This window comes from Sorex fumeus, unplaced genomic scaffold (assembly GCF_029834395.1).
Source record: "Sorex fumeus unplaced genomic scaffold, SorFum_2.1 ptg000098l, whole genome shotgun sequence".
NCBI lineage: Eukaryota > Metazoa > Chordata > Mammalia > Eulipotyphla > Soricidae > Sorex > Sorex fumeus.
In genome coordinates, this window is record NW_026606155.1 from 74,298,490 (window position 1) to 74,315,276 (window position 16,787).

A 16,787-nucleotide genomic window follows, 5' to 3' on the forward strand; every position below is an offset into this window, starting at 1 on the left:
CACAATAAACTTCATCATTTTAAGCTTTCGTCATCAGGTTGAGAGATACTAGACATTTTTACAAATAGGCTAAATTTCACAGTATAGTGAGTTACTTTATAAGACATTTTACTATGGTTCCTTCAGAGTTTCAAGTGGAATAGTCCCTGTTTCATCACAAAAGCAAATCTTCAGTCATCTCCTTGTAAATAGCGTGGAGGGCCTCAGCAGCTTGAAGGGAAACCTTCAGCCTTCCTATTGGGGTAGACTGATCTTCAGGGCTAATAACTGTTGGGAATATAAAAAAGAAATGAGTCAGAGAGCATAATTCAGGTGAAAAACACTTAAACTGTTTTGCTGATGAGTGCCACGTATAAAGGTGCTGTGTTGGGTGCCGGACAAACTTGGGGATAAGAAAGGAAAATAAAGACATTGTACAGTACAGCAGATGATGAGATGAAAACTTATGTGACTTTAGGAATATCTAGAGACATAGTCTATGATGGAACCGGAAAAGGTTTTCCTGGAGACGGTCTCCGAGCTAAGTATTCTAAATTTGTGTGCCAAAACATGAGAACAGGACAAGTTTGGGAAAACTACAAAGTGTGATAAAAATGCAGCTGTAAACATAAAAGGACCTTGTTTATCTTTAAGAAATTTGTTTTTGCTAAATGTATGAGAATTTATGTGGGTTTTTTCTCTTTTTTCATCTGGGTTGGTTCTGTTTTGGTTTGTTTTGGTTCTGGGGGTGCCTGGGAACTCCTCCCAGCTTGGGAATGTTTCCTGCAGCACTGGGATCATACTTGGGCCTCTAATATGCAAAGTATGTTCTTAGCCCATTGAGTTAACTCTCTGACCCCATCTTTTGTTGGTTTTTTTTGTTTGTTTGTTTTTTGTTTTTGTTTTGTTGTCTTTTGGGGTCACACCTGGCGATGCTCAGCAGTTAACTCCTGGTGGTGCTCAGGGGACCATATGAGATGCAGGGGATCAAACTCAAGGCAAATGCCCTATCCTGCTTTACTGTCACTCCAGCCCTGACCCCCTTCCGTTGTACCAGAGATCAAATCTGAGGTCTGTACAGGCATGTGCTCTACAGCTGACCTAAATCCGTGGCCTGGAAAATGACAGCTTTTAGTCTGGCTATAGGAGAATAACTGCATTGTTTGGGAAGATACTGGTACTGAGGGGTCTCTCCAGATGGTGTTTCAGGGCACCATTTGTTCTGGGGATCAAACCTGTGCCTCCTGCATGCAAAGCAGGTACTCACTAGGTTGGAATTCTCAAGTCCCAGAATGTACTTCATGTTCTGGTAGGATAATTATGAGAGCTGTAGTAATTCAGAAAAGAAAGGGAAATATCCGGTGTATAGAGTTGGGTATGGTGGTGGGGACAAATTTAGAACTTACAAGAGGTGAAATTAAGGCCAAGGAAAGGATTCCAAGGACTCTAATATACACTTTGCATGCGAGAGCCCCAGATTAATTTCCTAGTACCTCAGTCCCAAACACCCTCTCCAGTGTCCCAAATACTAAAAAAATAATAACTCATAAGGGTTTTAACCAGGTTTTGTGATTGAATGATGTTAGTAGACATTTGGGACTTGGGTGGTCATTCTAATTTGCTTCATAGTTGCTAAGTATAGAGGAAACACAATTACTTCTAAAGGGAATCTGAGGGGACAGAAGTAGTAGTGGTTGAAATAGGTCCAGATTTCTTAAAAATCTCTAGAAACCTAGACATTTTTTTCATTTCAAGGTTATACTTAAAATTCTGAAAGTGGGGGCCAGAGCAAGTAGAGTACTTGCCTTCCTCATGGCCGGCCTGGGCATGATCTCTGGCACCCCATATGCTCCCCCGAGCACACCAGTAGTGATCCCTGAGCATAGAGCCAAGAGTAAGCCATGAGCACCTCTAGATGTGGCCCCAAAATTTAAAAAAAAAATCTGAAAGTGGGTGTAAACATTTGGAAGAGTGTGTGAAGAGAAAAAAAGGGCAAGAATTGAATTAGGGCCAAAGAAATAGTACAAGGGATGGGGTTCTTGGTTTGCATGTGGTCTACCCAGGTTCAACCCCAGTACTACATACAGTTGTTTGAGGACCCAGTGAACTTCAAGATCTGACCCAGTCCCACAATATTTTAGGAGAATTAACATTTAAAAGAATAACTTATTAAAGAGAAGATGGAATCAGAGGGCACTGGGCTTAAGGTGCCTACCCTGCAAGTGGCTGACTTGCAAAGGGAATGGTCAGTGGTCTCCTGGAACCACCACCAGTAGTGGCTCAAAAACCTACAAAGAAAAAAGAAACCAAGATCACCCAGAGGGAGATATGGAAAGTCAAAATGGTTTAAAAAGGGAGGACAGTTTTATTTGTATTGGGGCAAAGACGTGGGCCACACTCAGCTGTGGTCAGGGACCACTCTTTGGGGTCTCGGGGGGCAATGTGGGGTGCCAGGGATGAAACCCAGGTCAGCCACATACAAGGCAAACACCTCTCACCCCAAGGGAGGACAGTTTTAAAAGAATGAATATGGGGCCAGAGAGTTCAATGGGGACCGGAGCAACAGTATAGCAAGTAGGACATTTGCCTTGCATGCGGCCAAACCCAGCATGCCATAGGGTCCCCCAGAACCACCAAAAGTAATTCCTGATTGCAGAGCCAGGAGGAATCCCTGAGCATCACTAGCTGTGATCCATAAAGAAAGACAAAAATCTAGAGAGCTCAATGGGCTAGAATATATCTTTGCGCACAGGATGCCCATAGATTTGATCCTTCACACCAGATTGTCCTTTGAGCACTGCTGGGTATGGCCCAAAACCCAAAAATGATAATAATAATGAATCATTAGATGTTTACAAAAGTCGGATGAGTAAGAAAACCAATTAGATGTGACAGAAAAATAAGAACAACCTAAGATGCTTGAATGTAAACTTAAATGAAACATAGGAAATACTAAAATAGGACTGGGGCAGCCTCCAGGGTTCGATCGCTGGCATTCCACATGGTCCCCTGAGCACTGCCAGGTGTAATTTCTGAGTGCAGAGTTGAGGGTAACCCCCTGAGCATTGCTGGGTGTGGCCAAAAAAATAAAAAGCATTGAAATGGCAGTCATAGTTGAAAGAGCTGAATTTTGAGTGGTTTGTTGGGGGAGGGAGGAAGCATGGGGAGGGTCACACCTGGTAGTGCTCAGAAATCACTCCTGGCAGTGTTAAGGGAATAATACATGCAGTTGGGGATGAACAGGGGTCAGTGGTTTATAATGCAGGCCCCTTGGGATCTTTCTGGCCCCAGGTTTTCTTTTAAAAAATCCTAGAGACCGGGGTGGGGGTTGGGGAGTGGAGCAATAGTAAAGTAGGTAGGGCATTTGTCTTGCATGAGGATATGTGTGCAAGGCTCTACTCTGTAGGGCATTTGCATCCCACATAGCGCCATGATCTCTGCCAGGAGTAATTCTGAGTGCAGAGCCAGAAATAACCCCTGAGTACTGCTGGGTTGTGGCCCCCTCCAAAAAAAACCTTTCTAAAAGTACATAGAGACCAACCTAGTTAAAGCCTGCGAACAAAGGAGACCATAGTAGGATTTTTTTTTAATCCAAACTAAAAGCATTTATTGCCTTTAGGAATTCTGAAGTCAGACCAGAGAGAGAGAGAGAGTAGGGCACTTGCCTTGCACGTTGCTGACTCAAGACCCGGTTTGATCCCCAGCATCCCATATTGTTCTCCAAACACTGCGAGGACTAGTGCATAGCCAGGAGTAAGTCCTGAACACTGCCAGGTGTGGTCTTGCTCCCCCACCCAAAAAATTAATGATGCTTAAATTTGATTGAAATCAAAATGTCTCCAAAAATCTCTATATGGAACCAGAGAGATAGTACAGGGTATAGCACAGGCCTGCAAGCAAGCCTGGTTGGGTCCCCAGCCATCACCAGGTGTCACTCCTGAGCACTGAGGACCACTGAGTGTGCTCTAACTCCCCACTTCATCTCCCAACACCACCAAGATTCCCTAAATCAAACATTAGGGATATATAATAGATGCTGGTTGTCATTTATAATAGATTATATACTAGAATTATTTATAATAGATTCTAGTTGTCATGTGGGCAAAGTATACAACTGACTTTCATGCTTGATCTAGAAATAAAGATGCATTGATTTCATTCCAGTTGTGTCTCATCAACTGCATTAGAGGCAAAAAAAAACATGTACATAAGGAGGCTTTCTTTAGGAACAAGGAGGACTGAAAAGCCAAGAATTTCCTACTTACTGTCTAGTTCTTGCTCTAGAATGTCTTTTCCTGATTCCAAGATCTGCCGCAGTTCCAGATATGCATATCCTACTTCTTGACATTCATTCTGTTCCTCATCCATAGGCTCACTTACCACTGTAAACTTGAAACTAAAGGAAAAAGGGAGTTCCATTTAATTCACCATTGCTGAGACTTTAAACTTTAAAAAAATAAGTAGTCGTATATTATACAATGTCTTCCCAAACTCACTTCCATTTTAGGAGCTTACAACATATTTAACAAAGCTTGAGAAAGGAATACTAAGACTCATGATAATATAGTTATCTCAAAACAATCCATATGGCCAGAGAAATATGGACTCAATGGACTGAGCTCATGCTTTGCATGCAGTAATGCCCAGGTTTGGATCCCAGTGCCACGTGGTCCCTAGGACATTGCTGGGCACAGAGCCAGGGATAGTCCCAGTGCTACTGGGTGTGACCCCAAAACAATATGTTTACAATGTTGGGGTCTGGGGGTGTGACTCAGTTGTAGAGTCTAACATGCATGAGGTCACTAGTACAGTTCCCAGCATAGTACTAGGTGCAATCTCAGTAACACTGCTGCAATCCCAACGCCACAGCAAAGTGTGCCGTGTCCGGAGCACTGCAACCAAAGCATATTCAGGTTCCACAATGACTCTAGAACTGTATATACATCTGGCCTTTGCAACAATAGCATGGGACCACAGAGGGCTCAACAGACTGAGCCCAGGATTCGGTGATGGTCACTTGGTCCCAACCCTGGCACTTTTTGGTCCCCGAAGGCACTCCCAGGTGTAGCCCTTGAGTACTGCTCATTGTTTCCAAAACAATAAAAACCATCTGGACAGCAAAGATAAGAGGGGGAGAAGATGTTCATAATGCGAATTAAACATCTGATATAGGAGCTGGAGAGACAGTAGAGCTCTTGAAATGCTGCCAATCCCAGTTCCCTACACAGCATGTGGCCTTCCCCACCCAATATTACTAGGAGTGATGCCTGGGCACAGGAATATCCCTGAACACTCCTAGGTGTGGCCCAATACACACCCCAAAAAAATGAGAAGTGAAGGTGCCGCACAAAACCCAAGATTATAGGAGATACTGGAAGAGGTACTATTTTTATAATTTGGGGTGAAGAGTGCTTGAGTGACCCCTGGTGGTGCTCATGGAGCCATTTGCAGTGTTGGGAATTGAAGCAGGTTTGGCCACATTCAAGGCAAGTGCCTTACCCCCTGTACTATCTAACCCTGAAAACAATTTTGAGGCAATGTCAGGGGTTAAACTCAGAGCTTCATACAGACAAAGTAGGTATTCTGTCATATCTGGATTGACCTATTGTGATATTTTATACCCCTGTGAATTTTTTAAAACAAATGTTGGTTGGGACCAAAGAAACAGAACTGAAAATTCAAGCTCTTACAGGCATGGTAAAGGGCTGGTAGTATGCTTTGCATGCCAGAGACCCATGTTCAATCTCAGTATCAGATGGTCCCCAGAGTACCCCCAGGACCAACCCAAAAGTACTGAGCGGGAAGTAACCCCAAGCATCACTGGATGTGGCTCCCACCCAAAACCAAACCAAACAAAGACAAGCTGTAAAATTTCTGAAAGGGGCGATAGCACAGCGGGTAGGGCATTTGCCTTGCAAGCAGCCGACCCAGGTTTTTGCTTTTGGGGTCACAGCCGATGAAGCTCAGGGGTTACTCTTGGCAGTGCTCGGGGGACCATATGGGAAGCCAGGGATCGACCCGGGTCTGCCACATGCAAGGCTAATACCCTACCTGCTGTACTATTGCTCCATCACTATGTTGGGACATTCTTAACCATCTCTGGCCATTGTAATAAGGTAAAGATAAAAGGAAAAAAATAGGTAGATTTATAATTTAATTTTATTTATTTTTGCTTTTTGGGTCACACCCGGCGGTGCACAGGGGTTACTCCTGGCGGTGCTCAGGGGAACATACGGGATGCTGGGAATCGAACCCGGGTCGGCCGAGTGCAAGGCAAATGCCCTACCCACTGTGCTATCTCTCCAGCCCCTATAATTTAATTTTAAAGGATAAATAGTATCTCTAGATTTGTGCATATTTAAGTGACTAGCTGGAGATGTTGCTCCATGGTAGAGTGCAAGTTTTGCATATACTAATTCTAAACTTAATCCTCAAGACAGAAGAGTAGAATTATTAATACAACTAGAAAGTAATTTACAGTCAGGGAGACAGCCCAAAGTGCTGGAGTACATGCTTTGCACACTGGAGACCTCGGCTTCATCCTGAATACCTCATGATTCCCCAGCACTGAGCTAGGGTGTAACCCCCAGGCACCACCAGGGGTGGCCAAAAAACAAGAATAAAATTGTACTTCAGTAGAAAGTACAATTCAATAAATGAAACTCAATAAAAGTAAATTATACAGGAGTGGGTCGGTGTTTGATCCAGTACTGCCCAACTGTGCAGACATCATCCCTGCAACTCTACTGTCTGTCTGCTGGCACAAAACAGGGTGACATCTCCTGCCCACAGCAATGTGCAAGCATCACATCTAAAGATACACGAGGACTAAAACCAGGACTGCAGCCCTGTGGGCGCGGCTGTGAGTACCACAGCAATTCCCGGCATGTAACACACCATTGGAGGTCAGCCCCCACAAGCGCATGTGTGAGCACCACAACAATGCTCAGCTCCTTCCATGAGGACCAAGACCAAGTATATGCATGATCCCCAATCAGCGTAATAGCAAAGGAGAGGAAAAGGGGAAAGAGTGAATCATCATGAAGCTGTTAAAACATTCAGCATTAGAAGGCTGGAGAGGAACCGGAACCGTAATACGGCAGGTTGGGTATTTGCCTGGCACATGGCCAAACCAGGATCGATCCCCAGCATCCCATATGGCCCCCCGAGTGCCGCCATGAGTAATTTCTAAATGCGGAGCCAGGAGTAACCCCTGAGCATTTTCGGGTCTGACCTAAAAATCTGGGGTGGGGGAGGGGGGAAGAAGGCAGGAAAGGCAGTACAGCTGGGTGTTTGCCTGTGTGCGACTGACCCAGTTCCATCCCTGCCACCACATAGGGTCCTTCCAAACCTCTCTGGAAAGAATCCTTGAGCAGGAGCAGGAGGTAGTGAGCCCTGAGTACCACCATGTGTGACCCCTCTCTTCCCCTCCAAAAAAAAAAAATCAGCATTAATGACAAAGTCAAACACAAACTCCTGAATTTGTTGCGTATCTGTTTCAAAGTGGAAAGCAGACACTTACTGTCTTTGTCCAGGTTTTTGTCCATTCAGCATGGTGAAGAGAAATTGCCTTCGACCTTGATGCTTCAGGGGGTTCAGGTCTATCACTATATTTAGGGTAAAAGAGGGGAAAAGAAAAGATTCATTTAGGCACTGAAATTTTTTTTTTTTTTGGCTTTTTTGGTCACACCCAGCCATGCTCAGGGGTTCCCTCCTGGCTCTGCACTCAGAAATTGTTCCTGGTGGTGCTTTGGGGACTATATGGGACAACCAGGGATCGAACCTGAGTCTGCTACATGCAAGGCAAACACCTTCCCTGCTATGCAATTCCTCCAGTCCCCAGGTATTGAAATTTTTTTTTAAGTGGTCTAAATTAAACTGATATAAAGCAGATGGCAGACCAGGGCTCTAGAGAGATATTTGGTTTGTTTGCAGTGCCTGGGATGGTACAGCCCCATGCACTGTACCACAGAGCTACAGCACGGAATAGTTATGATAGTGACTAAGCTCCACAAAGCCTCACATGTTTACTGTGAACCCTTGAAGACATTCACTGACCCTGAAAAAAAGGAAGCCTTATAATCGACGAAGTATATTCTACCATAAGCTGAAAGCAACATGCTTCCACCACTCCATGGCTAGAAGAATTCTACAAGTCTGCAGTTTTAAGGCCACCTAGATATAAATTCAATTCAAGTGCCTGTCTTGGCAGCTACTCTCCCCCTTCTCATATTTCTTTAAGAATGCTGCAGTCTCCAATAAATTTACCTATATTTTATTTTAATTTGGGGGTGACACCTGGCAGGGCTCAGTGACACTGTCAGTCTTGATCACTGTCAGGGGACCATATATGAGTGCAGAGGATCAAATTAGAGTCAGTCTTATGCAAAGCAAGTGCCTTGACACTTGTTTTGTCACACCTGTTTTGTCTCTCCAGCTCCAAATTAGCCTGTTTTGGAGCCAAAGAGACAGAACAGTGGGTAGGGTGTTTGCATGCAGCCTACCCAAATTTTATTTTTCTTTTTTTTTTTAATTTTTGCATCACACCCAGCGATGCTCAGGGGTGACTCCTGGCTCTGCACTCAAGAATTACTTGTGGGGGCTGGAGTGATAGTACAATGGGTAGGGCATTTGCCTTGAAAGTGGCTGACCCGGGTTCGATCCCCAGCATCTCATGTGTTCCCCCGAGCACCCGGAACATCTATTTTCAAAAAGCAAAAAAAGAAAAAAAAGAATTACTCATAGCGTGCTCGGGACCATATGGGATGCGGGGGATTGAACCCAGGTCGGCCGCATGCCAGGCAAACACCCCACCCGCTGTACTATCGCTCTGGCCCCTGCCTACCCAAGTTTGATCCCTGGCAACCCATACGGTCTCCTGAACCTGCCAAGACTGATCACTGGGTGCAGAATCAGGAGTATGCCCTAAGCACTGCCAACTGTGGCCCCTGCCTTTCAGCTTCTATTTTAGCTTGATTTAGTTATGAGATTAAGTTCTGTTGTGTGAAGTCTGTTTATGGGGCTCAGCTTTACAAGGCCTTTCTCCCTCCCCTTTTTCCAGCCAATAATCTTGAGAATGTAGGACAGTGCAGTCCCCTTGAGACTGGAAGATAACGACTCCAGGTCACTCCAGCTGCCCACTCCGGGCTACCTGGAGGCCCCAGACTCTGCACCTGGGGCAGTTTGTGGTGCTGGGGACTAGACCCAAATCTCCTGCATACGAAGCATGTATTCTGTCTGCTGAGCTGCCTCTGGCCCTGCATCTGTTTAAAACAACTAAGAGAGGGTCTGGAGTGATAACACAGTGAGCAGGACATTTGCCTTGCACACGGCCGACCCGGGTTTGATTCCCAGCATCCCATATGGTCCCCTGAGCACCGCCAGGAGTGATTCCTGAGTGCATGAGCCAGGAGTAACCCCTGTGCATCACTGGATATGACCCAAGAAGCAAAAAAATAACTAGGGTCTTGTGTGCTCTTACAAGGAAACTAAAGAAAAAAGAACAAGAAATAGTTCCTAGGCATTTTAGATGTGGGTAAGGCAATACGCAGGACTGATCCCGGGCATCACACAGGGTCTCCCAGTCCCTTCAGGAGTGATTCCTGAACAGAGAGTCAGGAATAAGCCCTAGTAAGACCACCAGGTGTGACCCGAAAACAAAAAGTTTATCATAGGGCTGGAGAGATAGTACGAGGGTCAAGGTACTTGGTTTGCATGTGGCCAACCTTGGCTCAACTCCTGGCACTGTATGGTCCCACAGCATCAACAGGATGGCCGCCATTCCCAGAATTGGAAGTCGCCTCAGCACTGCCAGGTGTGATTGGAATTTGGGCAAGGGCAGTGGAGGGAGGGGAGGAGAGACTGGGCCACACCCTGTGTTGCTCAGGGGTTACTCCTTGCTCTGCAATCAGGAATCACCTAGGTGGGCCCCAGAGGGAACATATGGGGATGCTGGGGATCAAATCCGGGTCAGCCACATGCAAGGCAAATGTCCTAACCACTGTACTATCACTCTGGCCCAGAGCACTGCCAGTTGTGGCCCAAAGTAACTGATCCAGTGGCCAGAGCGATGGTACAGGAGGTAAGGCATTTTTACGATTGAGGTCAACCCTGGTCCATCCTTGACACCAAACATGGCCCCTGAGCAATGCGACCAGTGATCCCCGAGCACAGAACCAGAAATATCCTTTGGGCACTGAACAAAAAATAAATTAAAAATTATGGTCCAACTATACGGAAGGGGAGATGGGTGCAAAAAAAATTTTGTCTTTAGATAGGAAATCAGCAGATATGTCTTAAAGTAGCACTCAGGAAATTTCCGTGGAAACACTATAGAAAATATAGAATCAAATACTAGAAGTAGCCCAAAAAGTGGAAAGTAAGCTGGAGAGTTAGTATAGGGGTTAAGGCATTTGCTTGCCTTCCGTGCTGCGGGCCTAGATTTGATCCCCATTATCAAATACGCTTCCCTGAGCACAACATGGAGTGATCACAGATCACATAGCTAGGAGTATGTCCTGAGAAACTACCAAAACAAAATTTAAAAAACAGGAAAAAAGAAAAGTGGTGTAGGTGGCTTGTGACGAAGGCTAGAGCAAAGGGCTGTTTAATATTAATCAAAAGCAATTTTTTAAAAATAACAATTTTAGACCTACATAATACTTCTTTTTCTTGGGTTGGGGGAAAGGGGTTGAGGTCACACCTAGCAATGCTCTGGGGCTACTCCTAGCATATTCATGCAGTGAACTGGGATGATCACATGTTCTCTCTCTCCCTCTCCCTCTTCCCGAGTTGCTATTTCTAAATCACAGGCATGTATGACTTGGCTAAAGAAAAAAGAAAGAAAGGTGAGCAGAAGGAAATAAAATAGTTGCACATATCCATCACAAGTCCAGAGTAGATCTGACCCCAAGCTAAACATCAGCCCCCTCCCCACTCCCCACAGGGGTGCCTCACCCTTGCTGAAGTGGAAATGGATCACTTCTCCCGGCCTCGGCTTCCGCAGGGATACTGGAGTCTCTGTTTCAGACAAGGGCAGGTCGTAGAACTTGTACTCCACATACACCTGTTTTATAGTCTCATCAGACATCACTTCAGCCTCTGGGTAGAAGGCCAGGGAGATAATTTCAATGCACATCTTCTCTGAGTCCTGATAAGGAAAATACTTATTTACTTCCTATAGATCAGTGATGCTCCAAGAATCTGTTTACCCTCCATAGGATTAACACACTACTCTCTAGGGATCAGCCTGAGGTGCAATCCACCTACTCTATCATTCCTTTACAATCCACTTAGAGGTTAAAAGGAACCGAGGCCAACTTGACCGAAATGTCCCCAGGGAATCTAAAGAGATTCTGTAAACAGAGTCCAGATATCCAATCTCCCAGTTCAGAGAATCGTTTCTCAGCTGTCTTCAATGCAGAATCAAGGCACTTTCTAAACAAATTGCTTTTCTCCAGCTTTCACAGTGAAATCCAATCCAGCATATTCTTGAGTGAGCCCCTCAAAGAATTCCTGGCTCATATTAAAGAGTTATAGTTGTTTTAGTCACAAGAGCAAGCAACACCCCTATTTTCAGCTTCACTTCTCAGTTGCTGCAACCACCAGAGACCTCTCTTTCAATTCTATAATTTATTGCAAGATCAGAGTGACAAAGTGCTGACCCGGGTTTGATCCCCAGTGTCCCATATAATCCCCTGAGCACCGCCAGGAGTAATTCCTGAGTGCAGAGAAGGAGTAATTTTTCCTTTTCCAAATTAAAAAAAAATTATTGAGGTTCTGTGACTTACAATGCTCTTAAAAATGGTTTCCTGTGTACATAGTACATAATTCTGTCATCACAACCATCATCAGTGTACCCACTCCCTACCCCCAAAACTCCAGATCCCCTCCTTTTCAAGTCACACACACACACACACACACACACACACACACAACTCAACTCTGTGTGAATCAGCTCACCCATCACAGATTTTTTTTTTTTTAAAGAAGATAATTAGGCTGGAGAGATAAAACAGGGATTAAAGTGCTTGTTTTAAGCACAGCTAACTCTGGTGTTTTTTTTTTTTTTATGTAGGAAGTACTGCTGCTTATTCAGCCACTGATTAGCTGATTGAATTGGGCGTGAACTCCACCTTACTTTTTTTTCATAATTTTATTTATTTTTTTCTTCTTATATTTATTTATCAAATCACTGTGGGAAAAGTTACGAAGCTTTCAGGTTTAAGTTTCGGTCATACAGTGATCAAACACCTTTCCCTTCACCAGTACACGTTTTTCAACACCAAGAACCCCAATCACAAACACAGTAACAACAAAGTCTCCAATGGAGACGTTACTGGGCCCGCTCGAGCAAATCGACGATCAACGGGAGGGCCTTTACCTTTTTACCTTTTCTTTCGGTTTTGGGGCCACATCAGGCAGTGCTCAGAGCTTACTCCTGGCTCTGTGCTCAGGGATCATACCTTGCAGTCTCAGGGGACCATGTGAGATTCTGGGGATCAAAATTAGGTTGGCTGCAAGCAAGGCAAATGCCCTACCCACTGTACTATAGCTCCAGCCCTAAGAAAATTATACTTTTTCTAATTGTATCAACAGTCTTCTGTTCTCACTGTCACTGTCCTCCCGTTGTTCATCGCTTTGCTCAAGCGGGCCCAGTAATGTCTGCATTGTGACAATTGTTACTGTGTTTGGCATATCGAATACGTCACGGGTAGCTTGCCAGGCTTGCCAGGCTTTGATGTGTGGACGAGATACTCTCAGTAGCTTGCCGGGCTCTCAAAGAGGGGCGGAGGAATCAAACTTGGTTTAGCCATGTTGGCTGCTTGCAAGGCAAACGCCCTACCCGCTGTGCTATCGCTCCAGCCCTTCTGTTCTCAGGTAATGTAAATTTAACTAAGTTATTTGGATTTCCTGTTGGGTCATTAAAACGATCTGAAATTCATTTGTACCCATGTATTAAGCACAGTATCATCATTTAGAATCTTGTCTTGCATTCCGCATTTAACCCAGTGTACTTACTGCCTTAGGATGTTTTAAAGATCTGGGTGACACTATAATGTCATCACTGTCAGTAGTTTGGGATTCACTGATTTCAGAAGCTTGTTCAAAGGACTCTTTTCCTGTTAGAGAAATGATTGGCATTACTGAACTGTTTCTGAGAACTCTGCATAACCTAAGAAAACACCAAGTCTTGATTTTTTTTTTTGTGGGGGGGGTCACACCCGGCAATGCACAGGGGTTACTCCTGGCTCTGCACTCAGGAGTTACTCCTGGCGGTGCTCAGGGGACCATATGGGATGCTGGGAATCGAACCCGGGTCGGCCATGTGCAAGGCAAACACCCTACCTGCTATGCTATCTCTCCAGCCCTCAAGTCTCGATTCTTAATCAATTCCAGTAAAAAAAAAAATATTAAGAGAGGAGAGCCAGGAAGAGAATTCAAAGGATTGGATCACACACTTTGCATACAAAGACACAGATTTGATCCCCGAAACCACTTTGTCCCTTATAATGAAGCAATCAATCAGGAGACATCCCAGCCTCCATCACTGAGAACCACCAATGTGGCCTCAAAACAAAACAAACCAAAAAGACAGGGAAAGAGCTAGAAGACGGCTCTGCTTTAGCAAGTTTGTTCTTTTATTTATTTATTTATTTATTTATTTATTTATTTATTTTGCCTTTTGGGTCACACTCAGCGATTCCCAGGGGTTACTCCTGGCTCTGCACTCAGGAATTACTCCCTGACGGTGCTTGGGGTACCATATGGGATGCCTGGGATCGAACCCGAGTCAGCTGCATGCAAGGCAAACACCCTACCTGCTGTGCTATATAGCTCCAACAACCACAAGTTAAGGAATAAATTCCATGCTTATGCTGAGCATGTTCCCGAATGCTCTGCTGTTTGTGCCTGGCAGACCTGTCGTCTTGTGAGCCTCAGTGCCACTTGCAGGTGTGGGGGAGCATGCCAACTAAAGAAGTGGCACCCTGAGTAGGCACCGCGACTGAGTGAGTGAGCAACCACAACACTGTATCTGGCACCCAGAGGGCCCCATGACCAAGCACATGTGCAACCCCCAGTTGTGGCAGCAACATCAACAGAAAGAAGGGAAGTGGAAGAAAAAAGACGAGGTCAAATACTGAAATCAGGAGCTGGTAAACAACTCAAAAAAAATGATTATGGAAAGAATTTGCTGCCCACCAAAATGTGTTACTGAAAACAGTTTTCTTTTTTCTTTATAGCTTCATCCTCCCAAATAACATTTAACTTTTATCAAATAACATTGGTAAATTAAGTCTAGTTCCAATAAACTTAGCCTGGTCTATCATTTTCACAATCACAACAAAAACAAAGACAAAATAAGACTCTCTGAGTTGTGTTTGAATGCCAGGGATTAAAACCACAGTCTTATACATGCAAGCATGCACTCCTCCACCAAACCTAGCATTCTTGCCACCCAGGAACTTTTTTTCCTGCTTCTGGAGAATCCTATACATTCTTTAGAATTAGTGTATTTCACCCTCAATATAATTAAAATTAATGGGGCTGGAGCGATAGTACAGTGGGTAGGGCATTTGCCTTGCTGGCATCCGACCCAGGTTCAATTCCCAGCATTTCATATTGCCCCCCCCCCCTCCCCTGAGCACCGCTAGGAGTAATTTCTGACTGCAAAGCCAGGAGTAACCCCTGTGCATCGCTGAGTGTGACCCAAAAAGAAAGAAATTAAAATTCATTGTAAATTCAGGGCTGGAGAGATAGTACACCTTGCATGCGGCCACCCTGGATGCATCCCCGGAGTGATTCCTGAGTGCAGAGCCAAGGTTAACCCCTGAGCATAGCCAGGTGTGGCCCAAAATATAAAAGTAAAAGTTTCATTTCACTGTCTTATCCTGGGCTGGAGAGATAGCACAGCAGGTAGGATGTTTGCCTTGCACGCGGCTGACCCGTGTTTGATTCCTCCGCCCCTCTCAGAGAGCCCAGCAAGCTACCAAGAGTATCTAGCCCGCTTGCAAATCCTGGCAAGCTACCCGTGACGTATTCGATATGCCAAAAACAGTAACAAGTCTCAAATGGAGACGTTACTGGGCCAGCTTGAGCAAATCGATGAACAACAGGAGGACAATGACAGTGACGGTCTTATCCTGAATTTACTTTCTATGTTGAAAGACAAAAGAGTGTATAGCCAGGTGGAGATAGGGACTGATTTTCTTCTCCTTGGGAAGTTCTACATCTCACTGCAGCCTGAGAACCAGCCCAGAAATCTTGGCGGGTAGGTAGGGACAAGTACACATGCTACTCAGGACCAAGTGGATCTCCAGGTCACCTGCCACTGGTGTTCATGGGACTCGCAGGACCAGAGTGTCTGTGCCATGCAGAACTCATGCAGATTCTAGGCCTAACCTCCCCATGGCCAACAGAAGGAAAAATTAAACAATCTAATGATTAAATTAAAGCTTATGTTGTGAAAAGACAATACCATTTTCAGTACAGAAGGCTTCCTTTTGCAACAGTGCTGAATAAGATGATGCTATTTCCTTTTGCTGATCTTTGGAATCATCATCCACGGATATCTTCAGGTCTGAGAATGAGCACTCAGAGTAGTTCACCTGCTTCAGAATAAAAGAACAATACTAGAGGGTGCTTGCCTTGCATGCAGCTGACTCCAGTCTGATCACTAGCACTGCATGGTCCCCTGAGCTCCCCAATGCTGCTAGAGGGTCCCACAAAGACACAACCTCTCCCCACAAAAGAGCAAAACTATATAGTTGGTAATCTAGTTTTCTTTTTTTTTTTTTCTCATACTTAGTGCTTGGGGAACCGTGTGATGTCTGGGATCAAACTCAGGTCACCCACATGCAAAGTATGTGCTCCAACCTTCTGAGCTATATCCTGGTCCTTCATTTATTTGTGGGGAGAGGGGGACTGGGTCACACCTGGCAATGCTCAGGACTTAACTCCTGGCTCTGCACTCAGGAATTGCTTCTGGCGGTGCTCAGGGATTGTGTGGGATGCTGGGGATCAAACCTGGGTCTGCTGCATGCAAGCAAATGCCCCATCTGCTGTACTATCCTCCAACCCCTATTCTTTAATTTATTTTGTCTTTTTAGGCCACAGCCAGAGATGCTGAGGGGCTGCTTTTAGATTGGTCCCTGGGTGGCTTCCATGTGGTGCCAGGGATCTAACTTGGGCTCCTGCATACAATTCCAACCCACTGAATTGTTTGTGTCTCTCCCCACTTTTTTTTTTTCCTATGCCAAAACCTGAACCATGGACTTGAAAAATGTAAGGTAAATTTCTACCTCTGAGCCATATCCCTGGCTTGTACATATTATTAAGTGCTACACTTGTAACTTTAATGCCTTGGGAAAAAAGCAGTACCATTCTCGAGTATCATTCTCGAGACAGAGTACCAGGGATTAAAGCACTTGCTTTGTATGCCACTAAACCTGGTCTAATCCCTGGCACCACATACATTTTCCCAAGCCCTCCAGAAGTTATCAATGAGCACAAAATTAGGAGTAATATACAAGGGCTTAATGTCTCCAGGGTGAGATACAACAATCTTAACATACTTTCCTCTAAGGAAATTTTTGGGATCATTTTTGGCGATTATTCACAACAAGCAATATAAAATAAATTATTTAGGACCTGCTCCGGGGGCAGGCTTTTGTGGTGGTGGGGAAATTTGAAATAATGGTGGTGGGAAGGTGTGATGGTGGCGGGATTGGTGTTGGAATATTGAATGCAATAAATTATTGTGAACAACTTTAAACAAGCAAATAAACAAAAAAAAAGTAAGAAGTAAA

At 44.7% G+C, this 16,787-nt stretch overlaps 1 protein-coding gene across 1 annotated transcript in view; it reads right to left on the reverse strand.

Annotated features, from left to right (window-relative positions):
• Window positions 1–154: 154 nt before the first annotated feature.
• Window positions 155–16,787, reverse strand: part of RPGRIP1 (RPGR interacting protein 1) — a 62,937-nt gene continuing 46,304 nt past the window's right edge. Inside the window, exons 19-24 of the mRNA XM_056133927.1 lie at window positions 15,458–15,590; window positions 13,000–13,100; window positions 10,936–11,128; window positions 7,502–7,586; window positions 4,245–4,375; window positions 155–267 (exon numbers count right to left, since the gene is read on the reverse strand). Coding sequence (XP_055989902.1) covers window positions 155–267; window positions 4,245–4,375; window positions 7,502–7,586; window positions 10,936–11,128; window positions 13,000–13,100; window positions 15,458–15,590 — 756 coding nt within the window. The remainder of the gene's footprint in view (window positions 268–4,244; window positions 4,376–7,501; window positions 7,587–10,935; window positions 11,129–12,999; window positions 13,101–15,457; window positions 15,591–16,787) is intronic.